The sequence below is a fragment of the Zeus faber genome (assembly GCF_960531495.2).
Source record: "Zeus faber genome assembly, chromosome: 1".
Classification (NCBI taxonomy): Eukaryota; Metazoa; Chordata; class Actinopteri; order Zeiformes; family Zeidae; genus Zeus; species Zeus faber.
In genome coordinates, this window is record NC_137193.1 from 23,280,018 (window position 1) to 23,296,236 (window position 16,219).

Below are 16,219 nucleotides of genomic sequence, written 5' to 3' on the forward strand. Positions count from 1 at the left end.
CATCTTGCTTTTCTCCCCATTCTCTCCTTCCTTCTCCCTCTCTCTCCTCTCTCTTCCCCTTCTCCTATCTCTCCCTCCTCTCTCCTCCCCTTCTCCTATATCACCCTCCTCCCTCGCTCTCCTTTCTCCCTCTACTTTAGAGGTGTTGTCTAGAGAGCTTCTAGCTCCAGTGTCAGCCCCCAGAGAGTAATGATTGACAGGCCATTTCTGCCAGGAAGTCCATTAGAAAACACAGGCTTCGCAGGGTTAGCTGACTTGAACTGAATCTGGAAACCAATGCAGACTCCCTTAATTGCTAATGGCTTCTACAGAGACACACACACACACACACACACACACACACACACACATACTAACAAAACACTGCTGTCTGTATTTCCAGTATCCAAGGAAGGGGCGGGTGCGATTGAGGAGGAGGACTTCATCAAAGCCTTCACAGACGTCCCTACTGTACAGGTAACACACACACACACACACACACACACACACACACACACACACACACACACACACACACACACACACACACTCTCGCTCACCACTGAAGTGGTAGCAGGGTTGTGGATGCCATCTAAGCCAGAGTGTGAGGCCTTGTAACTCCTTATTTGTTCTCTTAATCCTGTCCCCCCACAGATCTACTCAGCCAGAGACCTCGAAGACAACCTAAATAAGATCCGTGAGATCTGCTCCGACGACAAACACGACTGGGACCAGAGAGCCAATGCTGTCAGTACATGCATACATTCAATAACCAATTTAAACGCTGCACTATGCGACACATACAATCATGGTGTAAAACATTGGCAAACCAAATAAATACATATGCATACCAAAAGATTTCGACAATTTTCTGCAAAAAATGGTCCACTATTTGAATGGTTAATATAGCGAGATAACTGATTCCATAGTTAAAACAAAATAGCAGTTTGCACAACTACCATATTAAAGAGATGTCCAGAACACTTGATCTAATTCTGACTCATACATATTTTCCAGTCAGTATTGGGAGCATTCTCAGCCACCTCCAGTATTTGTCTTTTTGTATTTTTATTACTATTATTTTTTTGCCTTTTTTTCCATTTTCTGCTGCAATGTATTGGTTCCACAGTGAATGCTACCTAAATAAATATCTTAATACAAACAACCGGTTAAATAAAAAATATAAGTCTAGCTACTAAACCACCAAGCAAATATTTTCTTTAGATGACTAGTTTAATCAGTGAGCCACCTCTCTACGTAGAACATGCTTCTACTTCTGAATCTTCATTTCAGTGCTCACCATGTTCACTTGTTCTCTGCATAATTCATGCTATACAGTGTCTGCGAGAATCTGCTTAATTTTTGCTGGTTGCCCTGGTGTCGCTAATTCGTGAAGCCCAATTACTAGCAGGATGAAAATGGCCGGAGGTGGCCTTTAAGATACTGTCACAGTGGCAGCCGTTTCATGCTCCAAACAGTTGTATATTTGATCAAAAATAACCCCCCTTGCTGCAAAAATCTGATCGATATTTTGACCAGCTTTTGCCGGTGTGTTACCCATCCAGATGAAGAAGATTCGCTCGCTGCTGGTGGCGGGTGCAGCCGACTATGACTGTTTCTACCAGCACTTAAGGCTGCTGGACGGAGCCTTTAAACTGTCCGCTAAAGACCTGCGTTCCCAGGTGGTGCGAGAGGCCTGCATCACTGTGGCGTGAGTATCATAAACACTATGTAGCGTCAGTCTACCAGAGTTCAAAGACCAGTTGTCTCCTAATGCGTTCTTGGAAATAACTCAATGTGTTTCCATTGGATTCAATGGCTTGTTGGGTAGTGAAATTGAAATCACAATCAAAAAAACTGGACATAGGAAAAATAATATTAGTCATCCATCACTGTATTACTGGAATATTAATACATTGTAATTGCATGTTTTAAGACCTAAGCAGCACGACACAAAATATTTGTGCAGATTACTCTGGCACATTTACCAAATATTACCGGTTGGGATAATCGTGGTAATGATATTGCATTCCGTACTGATAGTGTGTGTGTGTGTGTGTGTGTGTGTGTGTGTGTGTGTGTGTGTGTGTGTGTGTGTGTGTGTGTGTGTGTGTGTGTGTGTGTGTGTTGGGTGTTGGGTGTGGGTGTGTGGGTGTAAAGCTACCTGTCATCTGTGCTGGGGAACAAATTTGACCACGGAGCTGAGGCCATTGTCCCCGTTCTGTTTAACCTCATCCCCAATTGTGCCAAAGTGATGGCCCAGTCCGGCGTGTCGGCCATCCGTTTCATCATACGGGTGAGGAAGACACACACATTTTAAAACATGCACACATGTTCACTCTCCTCAGGTTCACTCTGTTAACTTTGTCCCAAACTTGGTAAATTTCCTCTGCTAATTTGTTGTTTGTCTTCCAAATGTTTGTTCAATTCTCTTAAATTTTGAAATATTTCTTAAAGTTGTGGATTTTCTTTACTTATATGAGTCACTTTCTCCTGGCCATAGTCACCAGTTCTTTTGCTATTTATTTGCACTTTTAGAAATTGGCACAAAGAGTAAGCATTTCAGCATTTCAAAACATTTGATAAATGTATAGTTTATGTAGTTATACACCGATCACCCACAACATTAAATCCACCACTTATAACCACTAATATTGTGTAGCTCCCCCTCGTGCCACCAAAACAGTTCTGACCCATTGAGGCATGGCCTCCACAATACCTCTGGAGGTGTCCTGTGCTGGCACCAAGACGTTAGCAGCAGATCCTTTAAGTCACATAAGTTCCGAAGTGCAGCCCCCATGGATTGGGCTTGTGGTTCCAGCAGATCAGACCCTAACCCCGGCCATCCACATGATGTTGAAGAAAAAGTGACTTATCAGACCAGGCCATCTTCTTCCATTGCTCCATGGTGCAGTTCTGACGCTCGTGCCCATTGCAGGCGCTTTCGGCGGTGGGCAGGGGTCAGCATGGGCACTCTGACCGGTCTGTGGCTACATGGCCCCATACTCAGCAAGCTGCGATGCACTGTGTGTTCTGACACCTTTCTATCATAGCAGCATTAACTTTTTCAGAAATTTGTGGGATTGGACCAGACGGGCTAGACTTCACTCCCCAAGGTGCATCAATGATCCCATGGGCCCTATGACCCTGTTGCCAGTTCACAGGTTGTCCTTTCTTGGAGCACTTTTGGTAGGTACTAACCACTACATACTGGGAACCCCCCACAAGACCTGCTGTTTTGGAGATGCTCTGACCCAGTCGTCTACTCATCACAATTTGTCCCTTGTCAAAGTCACTCCGATCCTTACGCTTGCACATTTTTCTTGCTTCCAACACATCAACTTCAAGAACTGACTGTTCACTTGCAGCTTAATATATCCCATCCCTTGACAGGTGCCATTGGATTGAGATGAGCAATATTATTAATTTATTGTTGTGACCGATTGGTTTATGTTGGTGTTGTTATGGCCTTTTGTAGAACTGTGTGATCCCTTACACGACTAAGAAGTCTCTTCTGTATTGTGTTGATTATCTTCTCCTTCCTCCCCGTGTGTCTCTCTATCTCTGCAGCACACCCATGTCCCCAGACTCATCCCCCTCATCACCAGTAACTGCACATCCAAGTCTGTGGCCGTCCGGAGGTGAGGGGATGATAATTAAAGACGTATTGATTCAGGATTGGTATTGATATACAGTTCTTTCAGTTTTTCAAATTGCATTTATACAAAATAGGCTTGGACAGAATGACAATTATTCGGCAATCGACTATATTGATCGCCAATTGACAATAATGACAATTTTCTTTTTTTATACGGCAAGAAAAATCTGCTAATTGAAATGTGTAGTGCGGTTCACTGTGTTCTGAAACTGATTGCGGAGAGGGAGAGAGCTGCTCTCGTCCTCTCGCTCAGAGCTGTTTTGAGCCCTTTTCACACATAGGTCCCGGTAAATTACAGGGATAACCTTTCTGGCACTGATAGTAAGATTCCCTATTCACACATACAGCTAAAATCAGGAACATTTCCGTCTTGCACCTTTTTACACATGCCATGGTTATAGATAGATGGGACAAGGGACCAGCAGAAGTTACTTGATGCGGTCCTGGTCCGCACCCCCTACAGGGGGGGGAGCTACAGACTGTAGCAGCAGCGCACACAGCTCATTCTAGTGATAGGAATTAAGGCTCTTTGAAGGGAACTTGATCTTATGGGTCTGATGGGTCGATCTGTGTATTGGCAAAAAACATCATCATCATGTAAAAATATGTACCCTATGTAAGTATGTTTTTAAATTGAATTAATATTTATTTATTTATTTGATTGTTCGTTCTATCATCCATTCATTTATTTATATAATATTTAAAAGTTTCACAATAAAAAAATAATAAATTAATTATAGTGAGTTATGAACCTTTTGCGTTAAAGACCAGTGGGTGTGCGCATTCACTTTGTGAACCTGACGTGAACATGAGTAAATATACGGCCAATGGACCGGGCGGAGGGGACGGTGCACTCAAGCCCACACGTGCGCCGGCTGAGGTGGGAGGATCTTATGTTCCGATTCATGGGTTCTTTCATCATTTTCATTGCGCCGCGGGGTTTCGTGAGACCCTCCTGTTTATTTGCGTGCCAACGTCCAAAGTAGAAAAGAGGTATCAGAAAATTGGAGTGTAGGTTTTTTTTTTAAGTTCTCCTCCAGACAGCAGCCCGTGGGTGCACCGTGCTCGGTTTTCCGGTTTTCCTATGTTTTTTTATTTTAGATCTTTTTAATTTTGTTTGTTCCCCCGTTGCTTTCCTTTGATATGGATCTTAATTTAGTAAAATCAAGATGTTTTTGTGTAAATTCTTAACTTGTAAATAATAAATCCTGTACTTCTGTAACGGGGAGAGAGCTTTTGCCACCACATTACGTTCCGATAGAATCGTAAAGCGGCAATCGCTGCCCCTCAGCGATCATCGATTAGAATTTTGCACGATCGCTCAAGCCAAGAACAAACTTGTAAGAGACATTCTGCGGTGTTGGATGCTACATTTCCATCTGTCATTAACATATCTTATTCCTTCAGCATCAGTGAACTGAAAAAGGTATACAGTAGGAAACAATATCTAAGTCAAGATACCACTATAAAAAATGTCAAACCAACAGCCAGCCTTGTTCTAATGAAGTCCTAAAAGAGATGCAGCCTATGAAACGAGGCTGATAACAGTGCTGATGGTAACTGTACTGTTTCCAGGCGATGCTACTACTTCCTGGACCTGCTGCTGCAGGAGTGGCAGATCCACTCTCTGGAGAGGTGAGTTCCCAAAGTGTCTTGACAGAAATACATTTTGGAAGAAGGCTGAAGAAAACAGTGATGTCACGGTCCTTAACTCTTCTACTCTCCCTTTCCCAAGGCACACGGCTGTGCTGGTTGAAAGCATCAAGAAGGGAATTCGAGATGCTGATTCTGAGGCCAGAGTGGAGGCCCGCAAGTAAGACACGCACACACAAAATATTTCTGGAAATTACGTTATGTGAAAGAGAAATATTAAAGACATTTTCTCCATCTTTCTCTCTGGATGCTTCCTCTTCTCCCTTTCTTCTCTCTATTGTCATCACCCCTACCCTCTTCCAGGGCCTACTGGGGTCTCAGGAACCACTTCCCGGTGGACGCAGACTCCCTCTACAACTCACTGGAGTCTTCCTACCAGCGGACCCTGCAATCGTGTCTGCGGAGCTCCGGCAGCGTGGCTTCGCTCCCGCAGAGCGACCGCTCATCCTCCTCCTCACAGGAGAGCCTCAAGTAAACAACGCTCTTGTTGTATATTCTGTATGTTTTGTTGGTTTGTTTTTGCCTGTTCTTCGGTACCTCACTAGGTTTGAGGTTACTGCTGACTGTTCCGAAGCCAAAGGCACACGTTCAGATTGGAACCTTTTAAACACCATATTTTCACCTTAACGTATGCTGAGGGCAAATCCAGTCTATACTGTTTACTGAGCAGTATAGACCCAGACCCAGTTCATTTGCTGTTAGTAGATCATATACACTCACTGGCCACTTTACAGTACACATTGCTAGTACCGGGTTGAGCCCCCTTTTGCCTTCAGAACTGCCTTAATACTTCATGGCATAGATTCAACAAGGTGTTGGAAACATTCCTCAGAGATTTTGGTCCATATTGACATGATAGCATCACGCAGTTGCTGCAGATTTGTCGGCTGCACATCCATGATGCAAATCTCCCGTTCCACCACATCCCAAAGGTGCTCTTTTGGATTGAGATGTGTTGACTGTGGAGGCCATTGGAATACAGTGAACTCATTGTCATGTTAAAAAAAACAGTTTGAGATGATTTGAGCTTTGTGACATGGTGCATTATCCTGCTGGAAGTAGCCATCAGAAGATGGCTACACTGTGCTCATAAAGGGATGGACATGGTCAGCAACAATACTCAGGTATGCTGTGGCCCTTAAAGCATGCTCAATTGGTACTAAGGGGCCCAAAGTGTGCCAAGAAAATATCCCCCACACCATCACACCACCACCACCAGCCTGAGCCCTTGATACAAGGGAGGATGGATCCATGCTTTCATGTTGTTTACGCCAAATTCTGACCCTACCATCTGAATGTCGCAGCTGAAATCGAGACTCATTAGACCAGACAACGTTTTTCCAATCTTCTTTTATCCGTTTTTGGTGAGCCTGTGTGGATTGTAGCCTCAGTTTCTTGTTCTTAGCTGACAGGAGTATCACCCGGTGTGGTCTTCTGCTGCTGTAGCCCATCTGCTTCAAGGTTCGACGTGTTGTGCGTTCAGAGATAGTATTCTGAATACTTTGGTTGTAATGAGTGGTTATTTTAGTTACTGTTGCCTTTCTATCTTCTCGAACCAGTCAGCCCATTCTCCTCTGACCTCTGACATCAACAAGGCATTTTCGTCCACACAGCTGCCGCTCACTGGATATTTTCTCTTTTTCGGACCATTCTCTGTAAACCCTTGAGATGGTTGTGCGTGAAAATCCCAGTAGGTCAGCAGTTTCTGAAATACTCAGACCAGCCCGTCTGGCACCAACAGCCATGCCACGTTCAAAGTCACTTAAATTCCCTTTCTTCCCCATTCTGACGCTCGGTTTGAACTTCAGCAAGTCATCCTCACCATGTCTACATGCATAAATGCAATGAGTTGCTGCCATGTGATTGATTCGCTATTTGTGTTCACAAGCAATTGAACAGGTGTACCTAATAAAGTCGCCGGTGAGTGTAATGCTAATAATTATAATTATTAGCATAGATATGCATTTTAGGTATCCAAAAAGCTGAAAAAATACAAATTTCTTGCTCGACAATAACCGTTGCCCCAGGTAAATAGATTTGTGGCATTGTCAACCTTCTTGCGCGGTGTTGTTGCCCTGTCAGCCACTTTTCATAAGTAAATAAAACTAAAAAACACCACCATACCCTGCCATCTCTTGAGAAAATGTATTAATCAGTCATCCGAGCAATGTGCAAATTATGTCCAATTTCAAAGGAAACAGGATTGACTATGGGCAGAAAAATACCAGCATTTATTACCAGAGCTGAGGAGTCTGTTGTGATGATACTATTGTTTGTGTTTGCTGCATTGGTGTTGTTTGCTGTACTGACCTACTTTCTTTCCTCTCAGTCGACCTCTGTCCTCTAAATGGTCTGCTAACCCAGGGAGAGGTGAGTCTCTCTCCCACACACACACACACACACAAACACACACACACACGCAAATTCTTCTCAAACTCATGCTCACACTATCAAACACATACAAAATCCTACTGGACCTCTTCACATCTGCCTGTGCCCATTCTCATGAAGTCAACATGTTATGTTTTGGTGTGTTTTCTTTTTTGTATGTGAACTACACACACATACTATTATGTGTGTTTGTACATCCATTCAGTGCAGTAGCAGTGTGCGTGTTTGTGTACGAGTAGCGTTTGCATGTGTTTGTGATGTGTAAATCCCCACACCTCCTTCCTGCTCCTCTTCCTCTTTTTCCCGCTCTTCCTCCCCATCCCGTCAGTCCCCGCAAGCTCAAAGGGCAGGTTGTCATCAGCCTCGCTGCAGCGTTCCCGTAGTGATGTGGACGTGAACGCAGCGGCAGTTGCTAAGCACCGACATGTGGGACAGGCCAGGGAGGCGGGGCGGTTGCCCCCGGGCTCCTATTCCTCACTGGGTAAGATGCCTGTCAGTCACGTCTGACAGCGAATCTGGATGCGTGGAAGTCACTATGTCAGCAGCTCTGGACAAATCGATAGCAAGCCAGCAGGGTTTGGGGTCGTTCAGTAGGAACCATGATGGCTCAACACACCTACAAACACACCCCTCCAATTCTAACGATGCTTGGATTGGCCTCTCCTCTCCTCCCCTACTCTTCTCCTATGTGGTCTCTTGTTGTTCCAATGTGAATGCATTTTGTTCTGGATGTTCTGTGTGTACGTTTGTATTGCTTTTTGTTTGTGTTTGTCGGTGTTTATCGCTGCACGTCCATGCGTCACCATGTAGAGGGTCAGCGTTCTGTGACTAACGCACTGTTCTCTTCTCTTATGTATCTTCTGTCTTGTCCCTTTCTTCGTGTCGTTTTGCCCTTTTCTTTCCCTTCGTTCTTTCTTTCTTATTTTTCTCCCTTTCCATATCATCTTATTTTTCTTCCTCCTTTCCCTCTGTTATTTTTCTTTCTTTTTTTCGTCTCCTACTTGCCCCTCTCCTCGTTTATTGTATGTTGTTCTTCTCTCTTGCCACTTAAGATGATGCCTCTGATAAAACGGATGGTAAGATCATCTCTTCCTGTGCCAACTTCCTTTCTGTTTTTCTTCCTTTCCCTCATCCTTCCACTCCAATCCATGGCCACCCAGACATTTCAGTCTCTAACCACAGCGCCCCCTGCTGTTTGTGACTCTCCCATAACTAATCACCCGTCATTTTTATTTATACACCTAAACTCATCTCCTTATAACATATAATCAAGTTTGTTCATATGGACATACTTGTTTTGTAGGTAATAATAGGTGCAATATTTATGTTTTTATTGAGGTGGTGAGGGTCAAGTAATTCATCCTCATTCGTACTGAACTGCAGCATAGCTGTTCACTTGTTTATTTTAGTTTGTGTTAGGGAACAGGTGTGTGTGTGTAGATGCATGTGAATGTTGCTGTGGTAGGTGGATTGTGAGTTTTGAAACCCACTTCTTCTTTGTCCGTCTGTAGGGACCAGATCAGACAACGGTAAGGGATTTGTTTAGGGATGTGTGTCTGTGTGTAGTTTAGAAACTAATCATTACGCAGCTTCTAGCAATAGTAGCTTTTTATTTAGTGCTTTAGCATTTTTGGGGGGTTTGATTCTGCTGCAGACCTGATCATGTCAACTACAGCCACATAGTTTAGAAGTGCTGGGTTTGGAAGGGTTGTTTTCTTGAAGGTTGTTTTAGAATGGTTGGTTTGGAAGGGACGTTTAAAGGAGCGTTGGCTTTGGGATGGTTGGGTTTAGGCTGGTTGGGTTTGGAAGGGCTGTCTTTGGGAGCATTGGGTTTAGAGGGCTGGGTTTAGAAGGGCTGGATTAGAAGTGTTGGCTTCTTTCCTAAATCTAAAATTTCAGTTCCTGCTTGTACGTTGTGCTCTTGTCTTATTTGCTTATTGGGGCTCTATATGTCAACAGTGAGATTCCTTAGGCTGAGGTTGTGTTGGTGAATTTTTAGATGGAGAATTTTCATTCACTTTTAGCTAACATTCACAACTATTATCTGGAATTTAATGACTTTTGAGAATTAATCCACTAGTAGTATTTTTAAACTAGATGAATGTAAAAATAATGGTGTTATTGATTTATTCATTTATTTTACCTGCAACCACTTTAAGGCCGTCTGCGAACCAAGCAGCCGTTGTCCACAGCCAGCGCATTGGGCAGCCAGGTGGACTCCAGAGGACGCAGCCGCACCAAGATGGTGTCTCAGTCCCAACGTAAGTCACCCCTCCATCCACCACAACACAAGCACACACGCTACTATTAACAAAAGGCAGAATACACAAGAGCAATCAGAAAATACTGGGTTTGCATAATTGACTACACATGAGACCTTGTTGGTGCGTTTACTGAGTTTAAAGTGATGAGCACTTTACTGAGTCTCTGTGCTTGTTGCCCTCAAGGTGACAATAAGCTCCACATAAATGTTTTTATGCCTTCAGGTTCCGACGAATCCGATTGCACGCCAGGTATATTGTGTTGTGTGTGTGTGTGTGTGTGTGTGTCTCAAATCAAGTGAGTGTGTGTTTGTGTGTGTTATCGTTCCTGTGTACCACAGTGGGCATACACCCCACCTGCTGTCACACTCATTGCGATCAGTCGGTTTTTAGGTGTGTGTGTGTGTGTGTGTGTGTGTGTGTGTGTGTGTGTGTGTGTGTGTGTGTGTGTGTGTGTGTGTGTGTGTGTGTGTGTGTGTGTGTGTGTGTGTGTGTGTGTGTGTGTGTGTGTGTGTTCCTGTGCATGCTGTCTCATCACTGAGGGTGGTGTGGTGGAGAGTTGATTTCTGCTGCTCTGGCCAACGTAACAAAACCCGTGCTGAGTGAGCTTGAGGATTGCAGCACGAAAGCAGACTTGTGTGGCCTGATTGATTTGATGTCCACACAAGTCCCAATTTTAAAGAGGATCGCGAATGGTCAGCGGTTGGACCCCCAGGGCCAGCGAACCAATCAGATCGACTCTTTCTGGTCCTCTGATCAGGAGTTTAGCCTGATTCTGGCAACAAGCGATTAAGAGGGAGATGGAAAGCGAGAGATTAGCTGACTGGAGGGTCAGACGGATTTGGTGTGAAGTGTATGTGTCTCGGTGTGAGAGTGATTTCCCAGCGCATTTCTTTACGTTTCCTCATGGTAAACAGGCTTTGCTTCATCCACGTGCCGGCCCTCCCACCATGCACTGCTCTTCCTGGTTCACCATCTGCAGCTGGTTCAGTGTGTGTGTGTGTGTGTGTGTGTGTGTGTGTGATATAGCAACGCAATGCCTATGTTGCATATTATTATTTTTTTGGTTGTTTTTTTTTTGTTCCGATAAATGGATTTATTTTATGTAAGTGTTTTGGCTCTGCCTTCATTCTTGATGTGTGGATGCCGGGACAAGTTCCCAACATGCTCTGTGTTCTAACCCCCATGGCGCTTTCTGCACTAACACCCATGAATCATCTGGTTTAATCTGCTGTTCCTTCCGCTTCCCCCTACTCCCAACCAATGGGCTTTAACGGCTCAGGATCTCAGTCTGCTACCCCCGTTGGTGGTAAGATTACAATGCTTCTTCTTTCTCTGATCTCTAACGCCCATCCCTTCACTCTTCCTCACCTGTGCCCGGACTGATCACAAAAAGGCTCCTTCCTTTCTGGCTGAGGCATGCTGGGACTTGTAGTATCACAGCTGGGACTGTTCACACAACTGCTCTATAACTCAAGCTAAGCTAAGCGCACTGCTTTAGAGGCCCTGGGGTTGTGCACTTGTGTGTGTGGCTGCTTGTGTTTGGGGTTGACTCCACTGAGAACATAGATGGACGGAGGAGCCGCATAGAACTTCGGCAAGCTTATGAGAAGGTTGGACACAGAGGTCAGGCAGATCTAAAAAATGACCTAAACAGGGGCTTAGGACATTCTATCCAAAGAAAACGTTGAAGAATAATATATCCATCTTGTAATCTTTCGCCATCTTTTACCTTCCTGGCTTAATCAACAGACACACCTATTTTGTCCAAACTAACACGAGGAATCATGTTAAAGTAGTCAACACTTTCAAGTGTCAGACAGATATGGGCAAGTGGGTGGAAAGGAATGAAATTATGTAAATTTAAGACTCATGACGAAAAAGGGATGGAGGAAAGTCTGGGGCCTGTATTGGTAAAATATATGATACTCTATTGAAAAATGTATGCTGGATTAGTTTGAGTGGATTTTTTTTTTTTTTTTTATCGAAATCTTATTTTCTAATCACTTGGAGTCAACCAGAGTAATGATATTTTATTTTAAATCGTCCTTTAAATTGATCCAGTATTGAGAGAATAGCTTCCGCCAAATGCAATGCACTGCCCAGCAATACGTGGCACAATCACCATCATGTTCTTCGACGACCTCTCTTGCCCACTTTTCTGATAATTAGAGCTTAGTTAGTTAGAGCAACACCTCTGGGTTGTAGAATGTAGACTGTGTATTATGGTAGAATGTTGTGTTTATGATTTTGTGTGAGTGGTGCTTTTATTTTGCTACATTGCAAAATGTCAGTGCAGGTCCAGAGTTGTGCCTGTTGACAGTTACCTTTTGCCACTGTAGAACAGCACCTATGCCTAAATGTCTGTCTATAACTGTTAAGATTAATAGGCTTATTCAAATAGAACAATGTGTTTTATCTCAGAAAATTGCCTTGTCATCCAGGAATGCTCTTTCCAACTGTGCCAACTGCTGTAGCATCTGCTAATTGGTCTACATGATTTCTAGTGTAACCGTGTGGAGTCCTTAACCACTAACCACTAGGCAGCATGCCAGACGGTTTAGGCACACAGCAGTGTCACCTATGGGCAAAAATACACTGGGACGAGGGTTCACTACTGTCCACACCAGTCACCATCTTCCATATTAAGGTCCATATCCACTGTCACTCTAAGAACAGAAGGATGGGAAGACTCGGTAGTCTTTTCTTGTCATATTTATGTTCAAACTGAACCTTTTCCATAAATAAGATGCTGACATGGCTCTCTATTCCACTACAGCGGGCAGTCGCAGCGGCTCCCCGGGCCGCGTGCTAACCAGTACGGCCCTGAGCACCATGAGCTCAGGGGCTCAGAGGGTGCTGGCTGGCGCCGGGGGGACGGGCCATAGACGCAGCCGCATCCCCCGCAGCCAAGGCTGCTCCAGAGACTCCTCGCCAACCCGTCTGTCTGTCGGTAAGTGCACAGGTTCATAAAGATTGAAAGAAGAAATGCGAAACCACACAGAATGTTCGTGCTGAGAGATTGGTTCTCGTGACATTTGTTTTTACCCTGGAATTCCACTGGTATTGTCAATCAAACGTCTAGTACTGCTGTCCCTGTTCCTTCTGCTGGTTCACTGATGGTGACACTGATTGAAGCTATGCTATACAGTCCACTATATCAGTCCTATGCACTCAAAGGAGAAAGCACTTAAGCCTGGTGTTTTTATTTGATGTACACTCTCACATACTGTATTCACAAACACACACTAAACTGTTCTGATACCTTGAGACCACAAACTTCTCAACCCTGTTCCCTCCCTTGTTCCGGGTCCTTTCCTCCTCCTCCTCCAACTTCTCCTCCGATCTTTCCCTCCCTCTGTCCTTTAGCCCCCTCCAGCATTAGTTCCATCTACAACGGAGCGAGCAGAGGAGGTAAGGCCTCCCACCGTCACCCGTCCATCCACCCATCTCTCTGCCTCCCCTCTCCAACTCCATCGATCACTGCAAATCTCCCTCACCAAACTCTCATGCCGTCCGTCAGGCTGCCTAACTCCCTGAATCGCTTACTTTTCCAGAACTTGTCTCATACTTCCTGGCTGTTTTTTTATTTTTTTGTTTTTTTTTGTTTTTCTATGACATGGGTGCCATGGTGATTAGCAGATGTCCCCACCTTTTAGGGATGCTCACAAACTCTCCCCATTTGCACTAACCGATCAGCCTGTGTCAGCAAAGGATCGGCGGTGAATCTTGATTGGCCCTTTTTAACCCCTTTGATAAGCTGTGATTAATCTAGATTTCCTGGGCAGTCGCTGAGGGTGACCAATTAACAGTTACGCCAATTGTGATGCTACGTGGTTAAAGCAAAGGTCCTTCCCCATTCCCTCACTCCCTGACTCCCACCCTCTTATCTTTAAATTCATCTCCAATCACTTCCTTTCCATTCTGCATGTCCTGTCTGTATGAGGGAGAGTGTGAACGAGCGACTGTGTGAATATGTTATTTATGTGATTTCTGAGTCCAGCAATCCTGTGCTCCTTGCAGGTGCGTCTCAGTAGTTCAAAGTGACTTCCTCTCCTCGGTTTAAGGAGAGGAAGCCACTTTGAACTATTGAGACGCCGCCCTGGGCCAGGGGAACTGTTTTCTGTCAGTTTGTCACTCTTCCCTTTACTCTCTCTTTGTTTTGTGGTTCTCCTCTTCCATCGACCTTCCCTCCCTGTGTCTCCTTCCTCGTAACCTTCTTTCTTTCTCTTTTTCCTTTCCTTCTTTCCTTCCTTTATCTTTCGCCCCACCCCCCTCTCCTTCCACTGTCACCTGCTTCTTGTCTTCCCATCCTTCCTGTTCTTACTGCTGCTGTTCTCTCGTTTCCCCTCTCGCCCCCACCCACACACCCCCTCCCACCCCCACCCCCTGGGTCGGCACTAGCTCGGGGAAGTCGCATCCCTCGGCCCAGTATGAGCCAGGGCTGCAGCAGAGAGGCCAGCAGGGAGAGCAGCAGGGACACCAGCCCCGTACGCTCCTTCACGCCCCTCGGTGAGTAACAGCAGACACCCGAGGCCCGAGGCCCGAGGCCCGAGTCCCCAGGGGGCGCTGCATCTCGTGAGCCCTGTAGGATATCAAAGGAAGAGAGACAAAGAGGAGCGCAAGAAAGCTAAAAAATCCACCTTAACTGAGGTCCGTTACTTTCTGGATTCGACCACCTGGAAGCGGAGAACAGCGTTTTACACGTTGCTAACACATTCCTTATCCGACATCTGGTTTATGTGCAATAACTTCATCATAGCTGAATCGTCCATGATACAATTTAATACATGAGAATGATTCAGTAACAAACACGCACAGGGGCATGTTTTTGCATGCAAGTCGACCTCCTTTTTACTCGTCTTACACTCTGTTCTAACAGTGTGGGGGTTGCGTGTGTTCTCTTGAATTGTGTGTGTGCGTGCGTGTCTGTAAATCTGTGTGTGTGTGTTTGGTTCTTGGTTGCAGCGACACGGAGCTACTCTCGCTCCACCGGAGCACTCCACACACCTGAGGCTTTTGGGGCTACAGGTGAAGGCTGAATACCACTACTACCTCGTAACTCACCCGCCCCCACCTGCTCTTTTAAGTTCTCTCTTCGTCAAAGTCTGACTCTTTCTTTTTATTCCCCAAGTCTGTTTTTTTCCTCTTCTACATTGACCTTTGGTTTTCATACTTACTTCTCCAGGACATCGTGGCTTTCGGCAGAATCGCATGCCTCTGTCCGTTCAGTTCTCACAACAACCACGCCGCCATTTTCTCTAGCATTCATTTGTTTCCTTTGTTGTTTTTAACTCCGCTCCTTATGTGGGGGGACAATTCACATACACCCCTTGCGTTTATTCTTTGTCATACTTTTTCCCTCGTGACACCTGTGATGTTAGGTGTTATGTCACTTAACAAGTCCTGCGACCTTGCCGTGCGGCGGGGGTGGTTATGGGAAATGTGGTATGTGAGCTGAGCAAGTGACTGATGAAATGATGTGGGGAGCGAGTGACTGACCTTAAGAGTTTAAGTGTCAACAACTACAGGAGGTGGATGATGGAAAGTGTGTGTGAGCACTTCAGAGTTGACCTCAGGAATTCTACATTATAACATCTCTCCCACATTCTGTAACAGTCCTCCCATCCTCGTCCTCTCTTTCTCTGTCCCTCTCTCTCTACAGGGTCTGGATTCAGCATGAGTCAGTCAAGTCGTCTCTCATCGTCAGTCAGTGCCATGAGGGTCCTCAACACCGGCTCGGATGTAGAAGAGGCTTTGGCCGATGCACTGGTACGAGTACACACACACACACACACACACACACACACACTAGGGCTGTCGATATTGGGCAAAAATCACATTCAAATATTCCTCCTGAAAAAACACATATCTTTGCTGATAAAACGGGTCAGGAAAGCGATGGGGGCGAGCGCACGGAGCGGCGCACAAACAAAGCTCATTCATTTGCACGCCCAAAGGGGATGTACAGTATGTGGATGTCTGAGCACAACATTTTCATGAAATCGCTGCTGAAACACTGTGTGTGTGTGTGTGTGTGTGTGTGTGTGTGTGTATATATATATATATATATATATATATATATATATATATATATATATATATATAAATTTTTTTTTTTTTATTTTATTTTTTTTTTCCAAATAGCATTCAAATATCAAACCATCATTTGACAGCCCTAACACGCACACAAACAAAGTAAAACACATAACCCTACTAGTAATCAAGGAATATGTTTTCACTTTTTAACTGCCGAGACGAACGTGCTGCTCACAGC

General features: G+C 44.8%; 1 protein-coding gene across 1 annotated transcript in view; it reads left to right on the forward strand.

Moving 5' to 3' along the window:
- Positions 1–16,219, forward strand: part of clasp2 (cytoplasmic linker associated protein 2) — a 69,193-nt gene that overhangs the window by 38,518 nt on the left and 14,456 nt on the right. Inside the window, exons 9-26 of the mRNA XM_080004038.1 lie at positions 383–456; positions 634–726; positions 1,545–1,690; positions 2,140–2,275; positions 3,550–3,620; positions 5,213–5,272; positions 5,373–5,450; positions 5,594–5,761; positions 7,620–7,660; positions 8,010–8,162; positions 9,193–9,210; positions 9,841–9,942; positions 10,168–10,194; positions 12,722–12,895; positions 13,312–13,356; positions 14,347–14,454; positions 14,911–14,973; positions 15,608–15,714. Of these exons, the coding sequence (XP_079860164.1) occupies positions 383–456; positions 634–726; positions 1,545–1,690; positions 2,140–2,275; positions 3,550–3,620; positions 5,213–5,272; positions 5,373–5,450; positions 5,594–5,761; positions 7,620–7,660; positions 8,010–8,162; positions 9,193–9,210; positions 9,841–9,942; positions 10,168–10,194; positions 12,722–12,895; positions 13,312–13,356; positions 14,347–14,454; positions 14,911–14,973; positions 15,608–15,714 (1,664 nt within the window). The remainder of the gene's footprint in view (positions 1–382; positions 457–633; positions 727–1,544; positions 1,691–2,139; positions 2,276–3,549; positions 3,621–5,212; positions 5,273–5,372; positions 5,451–5,593; positions 5,762–7,619; positions 7,661–8,009; positions 8,163–9,192; positions 9,211–9,840; positions 9,943–10,167; positions 10,195–12,721; positions 12,896–13,311; positions 13,357–14,346; positions 14,455–14,910; positions 14,974–15,607; positions 15,715–16,219) is intronic.